At 40.3% G+C, this 17,130-nt stretch overlaps 1 protein-coding gene across 3 annotated transcripts in view; it reads right to left on the bottom strand.

Moving 5' to 3' along the window:
• Positions 1–17,130, bottom strand: part of MYO5A (myosin VA) — a 223,767-nt gene that overhangs the window by 70,177 nt on the left and 136,460 nt on the right. For all 3 annotated transcript variants that reach the window (XM_055098616.2, XM_055098617.2, XM_063596646.1), the window contains exons 12-19: positions 16,178–16,318; positions 13,490–13,615; positions 12,082–12,165; positions 8,421–8,582; positions 7,352–7,449; positions 4,073–4,159; positions 3,876–3,984; positions 585–796 (exon numbers count right to left, since the gene is read on the bottom strand). In XM_055098616.2, the coding sequence (XP_054954591.2) occupies positions 585–796; positions 3,876–3,984; positions 4,073–4,159; positions 7,352–7,449; positions 8,421–8,582; positions 12,082–12,165; positions 13,490–13,615; positions 16,178–16,318 (1,019 nt within the window). The remainder of the gene's footprint in view (positions 1–584; positions 797–3,875; positions 3,985–4,072; positions 4,160–7,351; positions 7,450–8,420; positions 8,583–12,081; positions 12,166–13,489; positions 13,616–16,177; positions 16,319–17,130) is intronic.

Consider the following 17,130-nt stretch of genomic DNA (forward strand, 5'->3'; position numbering starts at 1 on the left):
AACAGGATCCATTTACCCCAGGCCATGCCTCTTTATAGAACAGACAGACATACACAGTAATCTCATATTTAGTTATCACCAGCTTTCTTGGATCTAGCCATTATTCATCTACCATATTTTTCCTGATTTTGTTAGGCTATAAGCTCATGATTAATTCATTTCTACTTATACTTCTCAATTAAAATTAAACTAATAAGTAATCACACTAAAGTGTAATTCTCTTCCAGACCCTCTCAGTTAATTGCTCCCAAAAATTATTCAATGAAGTCATTATTAACTAGCTCATATTCACGACTGTTTTAATTGATACATGATTTCCTCAAGCCCAATATAAAAGTATCAAAAATAAAAATTTTGAGGACATAAGTAAGCAGCAGTTTGTAAATGTTTTGAAGATAAATCTGAATCATTCATAAGGCTGAGTGAAATTTTATTCTATTTAGCTGTCCTATGAGTTAATTTGTTGTCCCTTGGAACTAAGAAAAGGTGAGGTGTTATCTTTTCAGGTACGGTGACCAGTCAAAACTGTCCTTGGTTGGACAGTGAATTAGATGGGCACTCTACTCTGTCCCCAGGAGACCTACCATCGGGCCTGGTAGCCCCGCACGTATCTCTGCACAGTGATGGCTGCCTTCCGCATGCGTAGGTACTTCTTTCTCAGCAGCCACCCTCGGATGGTCTTCTGGATCCGGATGCAGGCAGCTCTCAGTTTGTCGGCTCTCAATTTTTCTAGATAGGCCACTTGACCGGCACGGAAAAAGATCTTTGTCTTACCAAACTGGTATTTGTCCTTGTCCTATTTTTGGAAGAAATTGTATATTCAGAAATAATAATCATATAAGTGAAATTTAAAAGAAAAAATGTCTAAAAGCAGAATCAGTAAAGGAATGACTCTATTAGCTAAAACTTGGGCTACATCACAATTAACTAATGGAGCCAGATTTTTAATCCTATGCAAGTTGAGCAAATAGAAGGGATTTTAAGAAAAACTGCAGTTTAAGAGTTATTTTCCAGAATTATTCTACCTGGAATTATTATCTGAGGCCCAAAACTTGGTTGTGGGTTATAGGCAGTTATTATTTGCTTGTTTGTGTTTTAAACATCTCAAGGAAATGGAGATGCTGACTCTCTCTGACTGACCCAGGTTGTAAGGATTACAGCGGGCTGTATATTCCATGAGAAGCTGAAGGGACAAAAACACCAGTGTGAAGAATAAGGCAGGAAGAAACGTTTATGAAATAAAATTCAAAAACCAAAAACCAAAATCCTTGGGTATTCATATTGAGTTATGTTTCTAAACAGTTAGCTCTTGGCTTTATCAATAATATCTGAAAACAAACTAACAAAACCCCATAAATATGTTTAAAATCCTACAAATTGGCCGGGTGTAGTGGCTCACGTGTGTAATCCTAGCACTTTGGGAGGTCAAGGCGGGCGGATCATGAGGTCAGGAGATCGAGAACATCCTGGCCAACATGGTGAAACCCTGTCTCTATTAAAATACAAAAAATTAGCCGGGCATGGTGGCATGCACCTGTATTCCCAACTACTTGGGCGGCTGAGGCAGGGGAATCGCTTGAACCCAGGAGGTGGAGGTTGCAGTGAGCCAAGATCGCGCCACTGCACTCCAGCCTAGCAACAGAGCAAGAATCCGTCTCAAAAAAAAAAAAAAAAAATCCTTTCAAACTCCTTTTACAAAAACATAATCATGTATATTACATTGTGATTCACCTTATCTAGAAGTATGCAAATCATTAATCATTCTTGCATCAAAGAATGGAATTTATATATAAGAATCATTACTGTGATCTGGAATTCTTTTTTTTTTTTTTGAGATGAGTCTCGCTCTGTCTCCCAAGCTGGAGTACAGTGCTGTAATCTCGGCTCACTGCAGCCTCCGCCTTCTGGGTTCAAGTGACACTCCTGCCTCAGCCCCCTGAGTAGCTGGGATTACAGGTAAACACCACCATGTCCAGCTAATTTTTGTATTTTTCGTGGAGACAGGGTTTCACCATATTGGCCAGGGTGGCCTCAAACGCTGGGCCTCAAGCAGTCCGCCTGCCACGGCCTCCAAAAGTGCTGGGATTAAGGGCGTGAGCCACCATGCTTGGCCATGTGATCTGAAAGTCTAAGGGAAAACAGAGAAAATCATTTTTCCCTATGAGTAGATATCTCATATTATCTCATATCTGAAACCAAAAAATCTGACACATCCACATATATCTAAAAAATCTACAATTATTTCAATTTAAATCAATAAAGTTTACACAGGAAACCTAGCTAGAAAAGTGGTCCTTACCCCATCCCGCTTCACACTTCACACCAACCCTGCCTCCATCTTTCAGCCTCCTCTGCCTAACTAAATTCCCACAAAGCCCTGATCCAGGCCTGAAATGGCCTGGGTGAGAGGACCAGGAATAGGCCTGTTCCTACTTTCTGCTCTACATTCCCACCTGAACACAGGTTAGAAGGGGATTGGGCAGGCTGGGCGCAGTGGCTCACACCTGTAATCCCAGCACTTTGGGAGGCCGAGGCGGGCGGATCACGAGGTCAGGAGTTCAAGACCAGCCTGGCCAACATGGTAAAACCCTGTTTCAACTAAAAATACAAAAATTAGCTGGGTGTGGTGGTGCGCACCTATAATCCCAGCTACTGGGGAGGCTGAGGTAGGAGAATGGCTTGAACCCACGAGGCGGAGGTTGCAGTGAGCCGAGATGCCACTGTACTCCAGCCTGGGTGAAAGAGCAAGACTGTCTCAAAAAAAAAAAAAAAAAAAAAAAAAAAAGAAGGGAATTGGGGCAAACTCAAAAAGCCCCAGTTAAAAAAAAAAAAAAGCATTACTGAGGAAGTGGCCTTAGCTCTTTCAAGGAAAAAATATTATTAACAAAAAAAAGGCATCACATTTAGTTTACAGCTAGTAATTATGATCAATTAGCTCGAAGTGAGGTACTCCATCTAGGATAGTGTTAATCAAGTGAAAATATTATTTTAAAAACTTTTCATGAATCTTTAATTCTCTAAGACCAAGATCAGTAGTTCTCAAAATATAGTCCTCAGACAGCATCGGCATCACCCGGGAAATACAAATTCTTGGGCCCAACCTCAGACCTACTGAATCAGAAATTCTGATGGCGGGGCCCAGCAATCTGTATTTTAACAAGCATTCCAGGTCACAGTAAAGTTGGAGAACTCTTTAGCCTGGTCTGCAAGACTCTCTGTAACACCAATCTACATTTTCTAACCATTTCTCTACTGTCCCATACACAAATCTCACACTGCAAAAAACTGTTTTCTGAGCAAACCCTATGCTTACCCTGCTCTTACTCCCTCTTATAATAGTCTCCTTCCATTTTTGCATAACCTTACCCATTCTCAGGGCCTGACTCAAAACACACCTCTTTGATGAAATCTCTCCTTCCCATAGCTGGACGTCGCTTTGTCATCCCGATTTCTTGTTCCATTCATTCAGCATTTGATATAGGCACTACAGTTAAATATTATACTCGTCTTTAAAAAGTATTACTTTCCAAGTAAGACTATATTACCTGAGAACAAGCTTTATTTTTTCTTAATCACACAGCATTTGGCCTGGTGTCTTCTAGAAGTAAGTACTAGGTACACTTTTATCAATAATAATCAAGCTGTCTAAGAAGAATGTGTTTCAAATGTGGGTCCAGGCCTCACAGCTCTGCCTCCTGACGGTGGACTATCATCCTCGCTAGTTCCAGCATCCTAAACACAGTACTGTGCCCCTCTCTGATCCCACCCCGAAATGATCTGGATTAGTAAAATGTTATACAAAAGTTCCCGGGGCTTTCCAAGGTCAGAACCACAAGGCCTTCTGCTCAGATGACGGTAAGCGAAATCTTTCTCACCAGTATCAGTTTCTCTAACACATTCTTGCATGTTTGCTTTCTGTCACTCAGCACATCTTTCTGCTTCATTAGGACACGGTAGCGGCTGAAAAATTCTTGGTAAGTCCACCTATTAAAAGAAAACCATCTGAGTTTACTTAAAGAACTAGGATCTTCTCCCATTAGGATCCCTTACATCTGAAAAATGCCAGGCTCACCGTGAGGGGAAACCGGCCGCACTGATTCGGATGGTTTCCAGGACACCACATGCTCTCAGCTGCTGCACTGCCCTCTTCTCATCAAACCTACAAATAAAAATCAAAGCTGTTAGTCCACAAAGAACCTGGCTGGTGGCCACAAATTACTCTCCTCAGTCAGGGTGTAAATTCTTTCGTAAGAGCAAAATGGATAAATCAGAAAAGAAAGCTTTCAGAAGTCGGAGCAGTGATCAAAACGGAAAACTATGAGAGAATGGGGAGGAGACGATAAGCAGTAAAAATAAAGAGCTGTAAACATTACCTGCAACTCAAACCACAAACTCATAAGAGTGTGCTGGGCGAGGTAGCTCACACCTATAATCCCCGAATTTTGGGAGGCCCAGGAGGGTAGATCACCTGAGGTCAGGAGTTCAAGACCAGTCTGGCCAACATGGTGAAACCCCGTCTCTACTAAAAACAGAAAAATTAGCCGAGCATGGTGGCATACACCTGTAATCCCAGCTACTCGGGAGGCTGAGGCAGGAGAATCACTTGAACCTGGGAGGTGGAGGTTGCAGTGAGCCAAGATCGCACCACTGCACTCCAGCCTGGGTGACAGAGTGAGATTTTGTCTCAACAACAACAAAAAGAAAGTCCACTGAGCACATTTAAAACAACACAACATGGCTGGGCGCAGTGGCTCACGCCTGTAATCCCAGCACTTTAGGAGGCCAAGGGCAGGCGGATCACGAGGTCAGCAGTTTGAGACCAGCCTGGCCAACACGGTGAAACCTCGTCTCTACGAAAAATACAAAAATTAGCCAGGCATGGTGGCAGGTGCCTGTAATCCCAGCTACTCCAGAGGCTGAGGCAGGAGAATCGCTTGAACCTGGGAGGCAGAGGTTGCAGTGAGCCGAGACCGCGCCATTGCATTCCAGCCTGGGTGACAGGGCGAGACTCCGTCTAAAACCAACAGCAACAACACAGCACTCCTTTGCACTTTGCCCATACTCATTTCATGGCATGGCCTGACAAGAAGCTCTCAGAAGTCATTAGCTCAGTATACAGAGCTCCCCTGGAATAAAGACTGGTCAACCCTGGAGATTTCTCTAATAGGAAGCACAAATTAAATATGCCCCATACGGTTATATTTTTTTAAAAATTACTACTGTTCTAAACATAGTGTCTACATCAATCAACAAGATTTTTGTTTTGTATTACATTTTGTATTTATTTTACTCTAGGCAAATGGCATCTTCAAGTTAAAATGGCACTGAAGAGGAAGTAGAAAGGTTTCCCTTCAGCCAAATGATTGCTACTGTGACTCCCATAGTTAAGTTCTGAGCGATCCATCCGGGCCTCCCCTGTGCTATCTTCTCAGGTGTTCTGTTGGTGGTGGAAGAGCGGGTTGGTTGATAAAAGGTCATGGTCCTGAGGGCTGTCCGGGACAGAGGCCAAAGTGTAGCAGCTTCTTCCTGCTTCCCACTTCTTCCAGAAAGGACTTCTTGGTGATGAAGCAGAGAGAAAGACAGCAGTCCTTCAGAACTGTGCTCCAGTCTAAGGCAGAATCTCCAGACAGCAGGACTGGCACGGGGGTAGGGAAAAGGGCACTCATACACTGTGGAGGGGGTGAGGGGTGGGAGCTATTACAACCTTTGTTAAGTGTGCCTGGTCTTTGACCTATAAATTCCACTTCTAGAGTCACATTATCCCAATGAGATAATCAGACAAATATACAAAAATGTTTGGCACAGGATGTTTATTATAGCATTGTTGGAACAACTTAAATGGCCATCAGTAGGAACTAATTTAAATAAATATACTATGTCTACACAATGGGATACTCTGTAGCCATTATATGATTATGTGACTTTTTACTTACCAAAAGGGAAAGTGTTCACAATCTGTCAAGTTAAAAGTAAAGACTAAACAGCAATCATAGCACAAGGCCCCTCCTTTTGTCTCTCTCTCTCTCTCTCTCTCACACACACACACACACACACACACACACACACACACGGAGCATGGAGGGAAGGGAAGGTGGTTAATCAAGAACAATGTATGACAGTTAATACCAGTTATCTCTCTGGGTATGATGGATGCTTTTTCTTTTCCTTTCTTCTTTTTTTGAGATGAAGTCTCGCTCTTGTCCCGCAGGCTAGAGTGCAGTGGAGTGATCTCGGCTCACTGCAACTGCAGACTCCCAGGTTCAAGTGATTCTCCTGCCTCAGCCTCCCGAGTAGCTGGGATGACAGGCGCCCGCCACTACACCCGGCTAATTTTTGTTCTTTTAGTAGAGACAGGGTTTGACCATGTTGGCCAGGTTGGTCTCAAACTCCTGACCTCAGGTGATCCACCCACCTCGGCCTCCCAAGTGCTGGGATTACAGGTGTGAGCCACTGCACCCGGCTGACGGATGCTTTTTCATTTATTTTTATACTATTCTGTATTTCCTGAAAACTTTCTTTACAATGTACATGTATTACTTTTAAAATTAGAAAAATAGACTGGGCATGGTGGCTCGCGCCTGTAATCCCACTGGGAGGCCGAGTGGGGACGGATCACGAAGTCAGGAGTTCAAGACCAGCCTGGCCAAGATGATGAAACCCTGTCTCTACTAAAAATAGAAAATTAGTTGGGCATGATGGTGCATGCCTGTAATCCCAGCTACTCGGGAGGCTGAGGCAGGAGAATCGCTTGAACCTGGGAGGCAGAGGTTGCGGTAAGCCGAGATCGCATTATTGCACTCCAGCCAGGGCAAGAAGAGTGAAACGCTATCTCAAAATAAATAAATACATACATAAAATTAGAAAAATATTTCTGTTTTGTAAAAAAAACTCCAGAAAGATTGATTCTCCCTTCATGCATGGTATCTGAAGCAGGAGGAGGTGCTGGTGAAAACAGACACCCTCTGATGATTTCAGCAGTGGAGAAGCAGCAGGTAAGCATTCGCCAAACAGCCTTATCCCAGCCAGTGCTGGTTCCACCTAATGCCCAAATGAACAAAAATCCCAGAGAGATCAATTGAAGCAAATTCAAAACAGAAAACAGAACCAGAATGCTTGGTTGACCTCAAGTTTTCAAATCTTCAGATGGCTGCTAATTTACTCTCACATTCTCAAAAGGGACAAAAACTGAAAAAATAATCTACTGACTAGTGGTTTTCCTCTACAAGGCATGAAGACTTACCCAAATATTTTTTTCCTTATAAAAATGTAAGGAAAATATTAGTTTGCTTGGCTGGTTTGGCACTTCTTATAAGATACATACTTTTTCACTGGGTGGTTCAGAAATACTTACGTGAACGGGAACTTGAAGTCATTAGGCTTGATACAGCGCACATAGTGAGGGGTAGTGGCATTGAGTGTCTCCATAAGCAGGTGCAGGGAGTTTCTGAACTGCATGAAAAAGGGCAGAAGAGGGTATCAAGGCTTTGTCCAAAGTCAAAGTGAGGTAAAACAATGGGAAATTCCCTTCCTATGACACTAATGGAGAAAACTTTGCCACTTATAAACTTGAACCATCTTCAGAAGAGGAGCTGCCACAAAACAAGAATGCTAGGGCTTTTGGTTAAAATTTGCCTAAATTCTACCATTTTCATGCTTACTCTGCTAAATATAGATTCCTATACTCCCACTCCTTTTCCCCACAGGAAGCTACAGAAACCTGTTATGAGCTTAGTCATATGTAACTAACAATATAACCTTGCTTTAAGGCTATTTAATCACATAAAGTGGGAATTTTGATGGAAGATACTGGAAAACATAGCAGATGACTTAAAAGAGTATAGGTAATGAATGAGAGAATGACAAAGGATAGGCAGAGAGGAGTTAAAATTAGGGACCTAGGATCAGGACTGGAGGCTGTGGACCTGGGTCAGGCCCTGTTTCTGTCTACACCAGGCACAGGGTCCCATGCACAGGACAGCAAGCTGAGGAGCGCTCAGCCTCCATTCAAAGCCCTACTCCCTGTTCAGGCACTAAGCATGTATGTAACATTTCCCACTCTCAGAGAACATAAGACATCAAAGAAAGGCGAGGGCCCTGTTCTGAAGGAGCTGACCGAGGCACTGTACAAATATAGAGACAAAACAAACAGAAAACTAAGCAAAGATGGGGTGGTCTGAGAGACGATATGCACGAGAGAATTAAGCTGTAGAGAAAATTACTTCGGGAAAGGCTTATGCAGAGTCACAGGTCTAAAACTGGGTGGAGAAGAGTTTTAGTGGATGGTGTCGTATGATCTCACAGTGAAAGCTCTAGGCTCTCCTCACCTGAGGATCCCACCTGGGAGGGTGAAGAGGGAAGATCTGAGGTTTCAGATGAGCCAGAAAGGAAGGAGCATGGCAGCGGCAGCTCCCTGAACTCACCTGATGCCCCACTGTTTTCTTGTGCTCTTTGGCCATTTGGCCTGGTCTGCCTTTGGTGGGCTTTGCAGGAGTGCGTGTGAGGGGTGTGCGCCCTGAGGAGGTGGCTGAGGTTGGACTGATGGCCTTCTCATCATCTTGAAATAGTTCTGGTAGCATCTTAAACTAAGTCAGAAACAATATAAAGAAATTACATTCTAAACCAAACTTGAACGCAAACCTTCACAAAAGAAATATTACAGAGATTCCCTTCCTTAAGTAATCACTGTCAGAGTCACACTCCAGAAAGAGTCAGTATCTGTGCTAAGAGCCAAGAATATGAGAGGAAGGTGAGGTAAGTGCTATACAAAAATAACATGGAAAAATGCAATAATTCTACAACCATGTCTGGGGGAAAGCAAAGTCAAAACTACTGCACCCGGACTTGAAAACCTAATCCACAGGAAGTGACAAATCTAAATATATTAATGGGCTTGAACTATAATTATTTTACGAGAAAAACAGTAATTGAAAGTCTTATTACCTCAGTTCCACAAACTGTTTTAGCATCAGGTGGAGAAAAACACTAGTCCAAGTTTGCAAGTTATTTATCAAGTGTCTACTCACCTGCTTTATTTGTCTACCTACTAACTTAAGTGCTGAGCACTAACTCAAAAACATCACCGAAAATCTCAGCACGAAAGGGTCATAAACAAATTCTACAATATTAGAAGGTTTTAAAAGTTATGAATAATAATTTTTGGAAGATAATTTGGGTTACAGAAAAAAAAGTTTAAAACCCTACCCATATCCTGTACATTTGATATTTGTTTTCAAGGGATTTATAACTTCAACAAATAATTCCTGTAATCAATTTTGTGTTCTATCAGGTTAGCAATGTGAAAGATTATTAAAAGATCTGGTACTCAATAAGTAGGTAGATGATATTAGTCAATATGGTTGGGAGAAATTTTATGGAAAAAAAGAGACTTCAAATGAATCCAAAGGAACATCTTGATGTATGTACGTATCTTTACAACAGTGCCACATCCCATATAAATAAAACCAGTTCTTCTAATTAGTCAAGCTATATTTGCAACTATAATTATATATCTATTAACCTTAATACAACCTATTTAATCTTCATAACAATTCCATAAATTAGATGCTATCATGATTCTATTTTATAGATGAGAGATCTGAGGCATAAACTCAGTAGATGAACTGTGCTTCCCCTTATTAATCAGCTATACAGAAAGTAGAGGGTTAAAACTCATTTTAATGGTATTTGGTAGAACTGAAATTTAGTGGTATTTAGTCAAGTTGCAATTTATTTATATGCTTCCTGATATTAGATGTGGCCACAGAAGATTTCCTTATGGTGGAAAAATATCAAATAAGGCACCTTCTGATAAGTTTATAATTCCATATATATATGTATTTTTTAAAATTCCTTTTCAAGTTGTAAGCTAGAGGCTGCAGGAAAAAAAAGACAAAACACATAAATACACAAACATACTCCACACTGTATTACTACAAAAATAATTCTACTCAAAACACATAACACAGATATTAATCTTCTAAAATTAGTACTTCCAAGAGAACACATTTACACTATGTGGTACTGGCTTCTATCAGATGCAGTGAAATTATGAAGTTGATACTCCTAGATTGGGTTTCAGCAAAGACCAGCAGCAGAGGAAGCCTCCAAGCTATGTTAGGTAAATCACACACTGTCCCCACTTCAATGGAAACAATGTTACACAGACTGGCAGTCACTGCAAATGATTTGTCAGAATGCATACCCACCTTATGATGACTAAGGACTCAAAAGCCAATTAGAAAACTAAATCAGAATAAAGATAACTGATCAAAGATGCCTCAAGAATGAGAACCTGGCCAGGTGTGGTGGCTCACACCTGTAATCCCAGCACTTTGGGAGGCCGAGGTGGGTGGATCCCTTGAGACCAGGAGTTCAAGACCAGCCTGGACAACATGGTGAAACCCCATCTCAACAAAAAATTAGCCAGGCATGGTGGCATGCATCTGTAGTCCCAGCTACTTGGGAGGCTGATGTGGAAGGATCACCTGAGCCAGGGAGGTCGAGGCTGCAGTGAGCCCTATGATCATCACATCACTGCACTCTAGCCTGGGTGACAGTGAGACACTGTCTCAAAACAACAACAACAACAACAACAGCAAGAATCAGATGAAAACCTGTGAATGTTCTGTTTCAGCTAAATTACTTTGACAAAGTAATAAAACTAGAATTTTATCATTATTTATAAATCAAACCAATAAAGATCTTTAACTGAATAATACTTAGAGATTGGCATTGTGGGAATTTTCTCTTACATATCAATCCTGTAAACTATAAACAGTTAATGCCCAGTGCCTGTTAGACACTTTAACTCTTTTTTTTTGGAGACAGAGTCTCGCTGTCTCCGAGGCTGGAGTACAGTGGCACAATTACGGCTCACTGCAGCCTCAACCTCCCAGGCTCAAGTGATCCTCCCACTCAGCTTCCCAAGTAGCTGAAACTATAGCCATGCACCACCATGCCCAGCAAATTTCTGTATTTTTTTGTAGACATGGGGTTTTGCCATGTTGCTCAGGCTGATCTTAAACTCCTGGGCTCAAGCAGTCTGCCTGCCTCGGCCTCCCAAAGTGCTGGGATTACAGGCATGAGCTACAACACCTGGTCTCGACTTATTTTCTGAAGGTTAAAACTGGGATTTGGTCTTCATGTAATCTTTATATTATCAAAATAACTGATAGTAAAGGTTTTTATTCTAAAAACAACAGTCAAAATATTCATATACTATTCCACTGAAGTTAAAAAGATTCTCTTAGAATAAAATAGAAAAACAAAGACTGCCAGTCAGTAATCTAGAAGAATTCACATGAAAATTTTTAATTTTTAGCTGAATACCTGAATATTCATTTTGCTGACCTAAGTAACTGGCTTCCTGCTCTGCTCTCTGTGGGATGAACATGAGCCATGTTCCCCTCCCCATTCTTTCCAGATGGAAGGTCAAGGGATGGAGGGGATCAACCTAATCATCAATACAATGTAGCCATCGTAGCTCTTACCATCTGGAATATTCTTTTCCCTCTAGAAAGCAGTGTCTCTAGTACCTATGCCTAAGAAAAATAATTTCAAAGTGCTTTGGGCCACACCTGGAACTGCACTCAGTGATGATCCAGAGATCAGTCTCCATCTGGATGGAGTGCGTAAGGCCATGTTTCTAGTACCTCCCTTCAAACTGACAGGGCAGAAAGACTGTTTTCTCTCATGGCCTCTCACCAAGGCACAACAGAGTCTAGAACCACTGTGGAGGCAATAATTTCACACAAAACTGAAAGAAACATTGCACAGGAGTTAAAAGCACAGACACAGCAAGACAGCCTGGATTTTAATTTGGCTTGAAAACTCAGTAGCCATGAAGTCTCCGTGTCTCAGGTGCCTCATCCATAAAATAAGAGTCATTAGATGAGTTAGCATTTTCAATACATTTAGAACAGGACCTGACATGCAGCTAAATTACTTTGACTAACACACTAAGTGTTATATATTTGGTAAATTAAAAACTGAAACAGATTTTTGTTAAAAAAATCATTTTTATTGTTAAAAAGCTAATGCTTTGAATACATCCTGGATTAGAGTAAGCCTATCCATAGTTACCTTGCTTGATTTAAGAACTTTAATTTGTTCTTCAAAAACGGTGTCTTTATTCTTTTCGAGAAATCCTTCACACTGGTATTCCACCTGAAAACACATGGAAAAATCTCCTTAACCGATAAAACTTTTGAATAGATATTATAATCATCAATAATAAGAATCTTTATTAGTCTCAGGCTATATGATCAACTCTCAGCAAACTGGTATTATCAGTCTTTTCCAAGAAACCAAGGCCATTCCTGGTAAGAAGTATGTTAACTTTAGAGTAAAACTCCTCAAATATCGTTTTTCCTAGGAAACAGTGGTAGCGCTGATTGTGATCTAAAAGATCCTCTCAGTTAGTGGGTGAGCAGATTAGATCCTCTTCTCCCATGCTGGCCAGAGAGTTCTTCCAAGGCTGACTCCTTGTATCTCCTTCCAACCTAGGTTACCATCAAGCAGTTGTGTTTCCTCTTACAAGAGATTACAGCAGGAGTGAGAATCAGAAGGAACAAATGAGTGTCTGATGGGGACAGAGGTGAAAAGCTGCTGATGGATGAAGGTGAAGGCTGGGGAAATATTGTATGATTTGGTAAAGCAGGACTACTTGAGAATGGACTATTTCTTTTCCAAAACTCCAGCAACTTCAGTTGTCTGCCACTCAAGGGGGTCAAAGCTTGCATGACAAAACCTTTAGGTGGCCCTAGGGTCATCTCAAGGCCTCTAGATGGAATTAGGGCAGACTTAGAAAGTCCTCAATCCCTAAAGGAGACCCTGTGAAACTTACCCCAAAGCCTACATCACAGTCTCCTTGAAATATAAATTACTCTCATTGCTTGTGATTTTCTAAGTACACTATAGAACTTGTGAAGCAGTAAGACAGTATGCCTTATTAGAAGGGACCCAGTGAATCAATCGCAGAGGGTGACACAAGTCCACAATTGCTATTCTGAAACCCTTGAGATCAGCTATGCTTTAGGACTCAGAATTTTTCAGGCATTTAGAGATGTAGTATGTACATACACCATTTTTTCATATTTCCAGCAGAATGGAAGGCAATGATCTACAACAAAACATATTCATATTTCTATAGTGAAATATGAATATTTCCAGCCTAACTGGGATAAAGACAGACTATAAATAATCTCATGTTAATTCAGATCAGAGATCAGGTTTAGCTAAACGAGTTATTAAAAAAAAACAGTTTACAGAGATTCCTGGATTTCAGAATTATAGACCCATACTTATTTCACAAATAACTCAATTTAGGTTAAAGGAAGAGAAAACCAACATGTCAACACTAAAGACTGCTGTCCCTTGAGCCCTAAAGAATGCAAACATCAGCAAAAGAAAAAAAAAGATACCTCCTGACTATTGGTTTTTTTCCACGTTTAAGTATTCAAAAAGAAAAACTGATATAAAGCTTCCTTACTTTGTCAGCAAAATGTTGGATGATGAAAGCTTTGTTTGATAGACGAGGCTTTTCAAAGAGTGCACATTTGTTCAAATGTGTGTTGTACAATTTTTGGGCCCAGGTGTCATCTGTGCCTTTAGGCATCTATATTCATGGGAAAAAGGAAGAAAGAAAACAAGGTAAATACTGTGATTCCTCTAAAGCATCAACTGTCAAAAGATCTTTTTTTTTTTTTTTTTTGGCTTTACCTAATAACTTTTACAATTCAATTTAGGAGTTCATTCCTTCCACATTTCATTGTTAGAGGCCAACAACCAATTACTAATGAATAGTATGACTGAGACCTTCTCATGGGCAACCCAGCCCAATCTTCGGGCAGTTCAATCTGCCTATATGAAAAATCATCAAATAAATCTGTTGTTGTTGTTGCTGTTTTTTAAACAACAAAAGCTGGCCGGGCGTGGTGGCTCATGCCTGTAATCTCAGCACTTTGGGAAGCCAAGGCAGGTGGATCACCTGAGGTCAGGAGTTCGAGATTAGCCTGACTAGAATGGAGAAACCCCGTCTCTACTAAAATTAGAAAAAATTAGCCAGGCGAGGTGGTGGGCACCTGTAATCCCAGCTACTCAGGAGACTGAGGCAGGAGAATCCCTTGAACCTGGGAGGCGGATGTTGCAGTGAGCAGAGGTCACACCATTACACTCCAGCCTGGGCGACAAAAGTGAAATTCAGTCTCAAAAGAAGAAAAACAAAAAAGCCTCCCAAGTTAAAGTTGAAATATCAGGGCTATTATGTACGTTTTTAAAATTCTGTTAAACAGAAAGACAAACATCACATGTTCTCATTTATTTGTGGGATGTAAAAATTAAAGCAATTGAACCTATGAAGATAAAGAATAGAAAGATGGTTACCAGAGGCTAGGAAGGGTAGCAGGAGGTTGTGGGGAGTGCAAATGGGGGATGGTTAATAGGTACCAAAAAATTAGAATGAATAAGCCCTAGTATTTGATAATAATTTAATTATACATTTAAGAATAAGAGTATAATTGGATTGTTTGTAACACAAAAGATAAATGCTTGAGGGGATGGATACCCAATTTTCCATGATGTGATTATTATACATCGCATGCCTATACCAAAATCTTATGTACCCCCATAAATATATACACCAACTAGTACCCACAAAAATTAAAAATTAAATTTAAAAAATTCTGTCAAATAAAGGTAACATCCGTAGTTACATAGTGAAACATTTCTATAATTCAGAAAGATATAAAATGGAGAGTAGTCTCCTCTTGCCATTTCCTCCAACTTAATTATTTCTCCCTCTCTTTTTTTTTTTCTTTTTTTTTTTGAGACAGGGTTTCACTCTTTTCACCCAGGCTGGAGTGCAATGGCACAATCTCGGCTCACTGCAAACTCTGCCTCCCAGGCTCAAGTGATCATCCTGCCTCAGCCTCCCAAGTAGCTGGGACTACAGGAGCACACCACCATGCCCAGCTAATTTTTTGTATTTTTTTGTAGACGGGGTTTCACCATATTGCCCAGGCTGGTCTCAAACTCCTGAACTCAAATATCCACCCACCTCAGCCTCTCAAAGTGCTGGGATTACAGATATGAGCCCATCATGCCCGGCCTTCTTTAACTCTCTTTGAAGGCATGTATGTGAATAGGATAATTCTACACACTCATTGCATTTTTTTCAGCTTTGCAACAGTAGTATTCTCTGCATTATTTATGGCTACTAGGTTGTTACTGATTTTTTTGTTATTACTATGACAACTGCCACAGTTTTCTTCTTATATGTATATACCTTGGATACTTTTGCAAGTATAATCAAAGGTGGAATTCCCAGCAGTTCCATTCCTGGGTCAAGGGTATGTAGTTAAAATTATGATAAATGTTGTCAAATATCCTATAAAGTATGTTGAATGAATTCACGCTTTTCATCATGAGTACATATGCAATATTCATTTAGTATTATCAAATGAAAATTATCAAGTTTAAATTTGCCTACTGGATGGGTAAAGAGCGGTGTACCATTTTTGCTTTGGTTTGCATTTTTTAAAATCTCAAGTGAGGCTGAGAACCTTTTCATCACATGCATCCTCAATGTTGTAGGAAGTCTGGATGCTTAGGAGGGTACACCTGTGCTAAAATGTGACTTACTGCATATAAACTAAAGAGAAATAAAGTGAAAGAATAGGTTTGCCTACGATCACTCAGTGGTAAAGCTGGGGATCTAATGCTTTTTTCCAACATGCTGCATCTTTAAATATTAAAGATACAACTCCATCCCTCTCAAATATGTCAGTAATAAGGAACAACTAGTTAGTTTTACAATTACAACTATTTAGAACTGTTATTCAAAATATCTTCTGCACAGTTTCTTGCATTTCTTTAAATTCTATCGCTGACCAAAAAGTACTAAACAAATTAATAACAAAAGTGGCTAAAATTGTTAGTATCTAACATCAATTTTTCATGTAATTTAGAATCAGCTGAAAAGAGGAGGGAAATTCTCCTAGTTTCACTTGTAATTAGAACCCTTGGGGTCTAGTGTCCCTTTGGAATGAAAGCATAACCCCTACTTGTCACCACGACGGCATTCCATGATATACTAATGAATCTCTCCTTGAACCCACTTATCTTCTGACCTTGATACATCTATTTTGATAAACCAAGTACCCCAGGAAATCATACTTACCTTGCATTCCTCATCCAGTAAATCTAGAATGCCTAGTTTTGATTCTATAAGATTAATACAAGGCTGATTATCATAAAAATCTATGAGTGTCCATGGAATTTGTTCCTTCATATATTCTTCTTGCTCCAATTTGAAGACATGCTGAAATGAAAAAGAAAAAAAGCAGTCATTACTGGATTATTGTAACAAAGAATGTAGTCAAGATGATACCAACATAATTTGAGATAATCTGTGGCTTTCAACAACAACCTCATGGGAGAAGCATGATTTACACACAGAGAAAGCAAATAAAACAACAGGAAAACCTCAGCTACGTAGGATTCTTGGTAAACAAGTAAATCTAGGTATATAAATATTTTAAATAGCTGATCAATGTAGCAATCTTTGTGATCTTTTGATTATGTATATTTTCAAAACTGCACTATGTACTTTTGGCTTCTTAAGTTATCGCAGAGTGCTGCTAACAACATGGGACACAGGAATGCCTTAGCTGGCATTTAACAACTATGTTGATGCCCTCCAGGCTACTGAATCATGCTGGGCAATGCTTTCAGCATAACAAAGTACTTCTCCTAAGGGACTGTGGTGCTGAAGTTCACGTGGCTCAGAATTAGTTAATGACTGGTCTTTCTCCTGACTGCCCTGATTATCTGTGATAGTCATGGAGTCTACGACTCACTTTTCTGGTTTCCACATTAAATTCTGTTAGCAACTGCAACTGCTAGTCCATTGCTATTTCCGATGAAGCCTTCAGCCACTGTCCTCACCATTGCTTCTCATCTCCATTCACATAAAATTATGTATTAACTGTCTACCATGTGCCAGTCACTGCACATGGGCAACAACACAGATGTGGATGTTGCCCTCATGGAGCTTGGAGACAAGTGGGAGAAGCGGACAGAAACCAAATAACCATAAGGAATATAATCACAAGCTGTAGTAGTATTACAAAG

This window comes from Pan paniscus, chromosome 16 (assembly GCF_029289425.2).
Source record: "Pan paniscus chromosome 16, NHGRI_mPanPan1-v2.0_pri, whole genome shotgun sequence".
Taxonomy (NCBI): domain Eukaryota; kingdom Metazoa; phylum Chordata; class Mammalia; order Primates; family Hominidae; genus Pan; species Pan paniscus.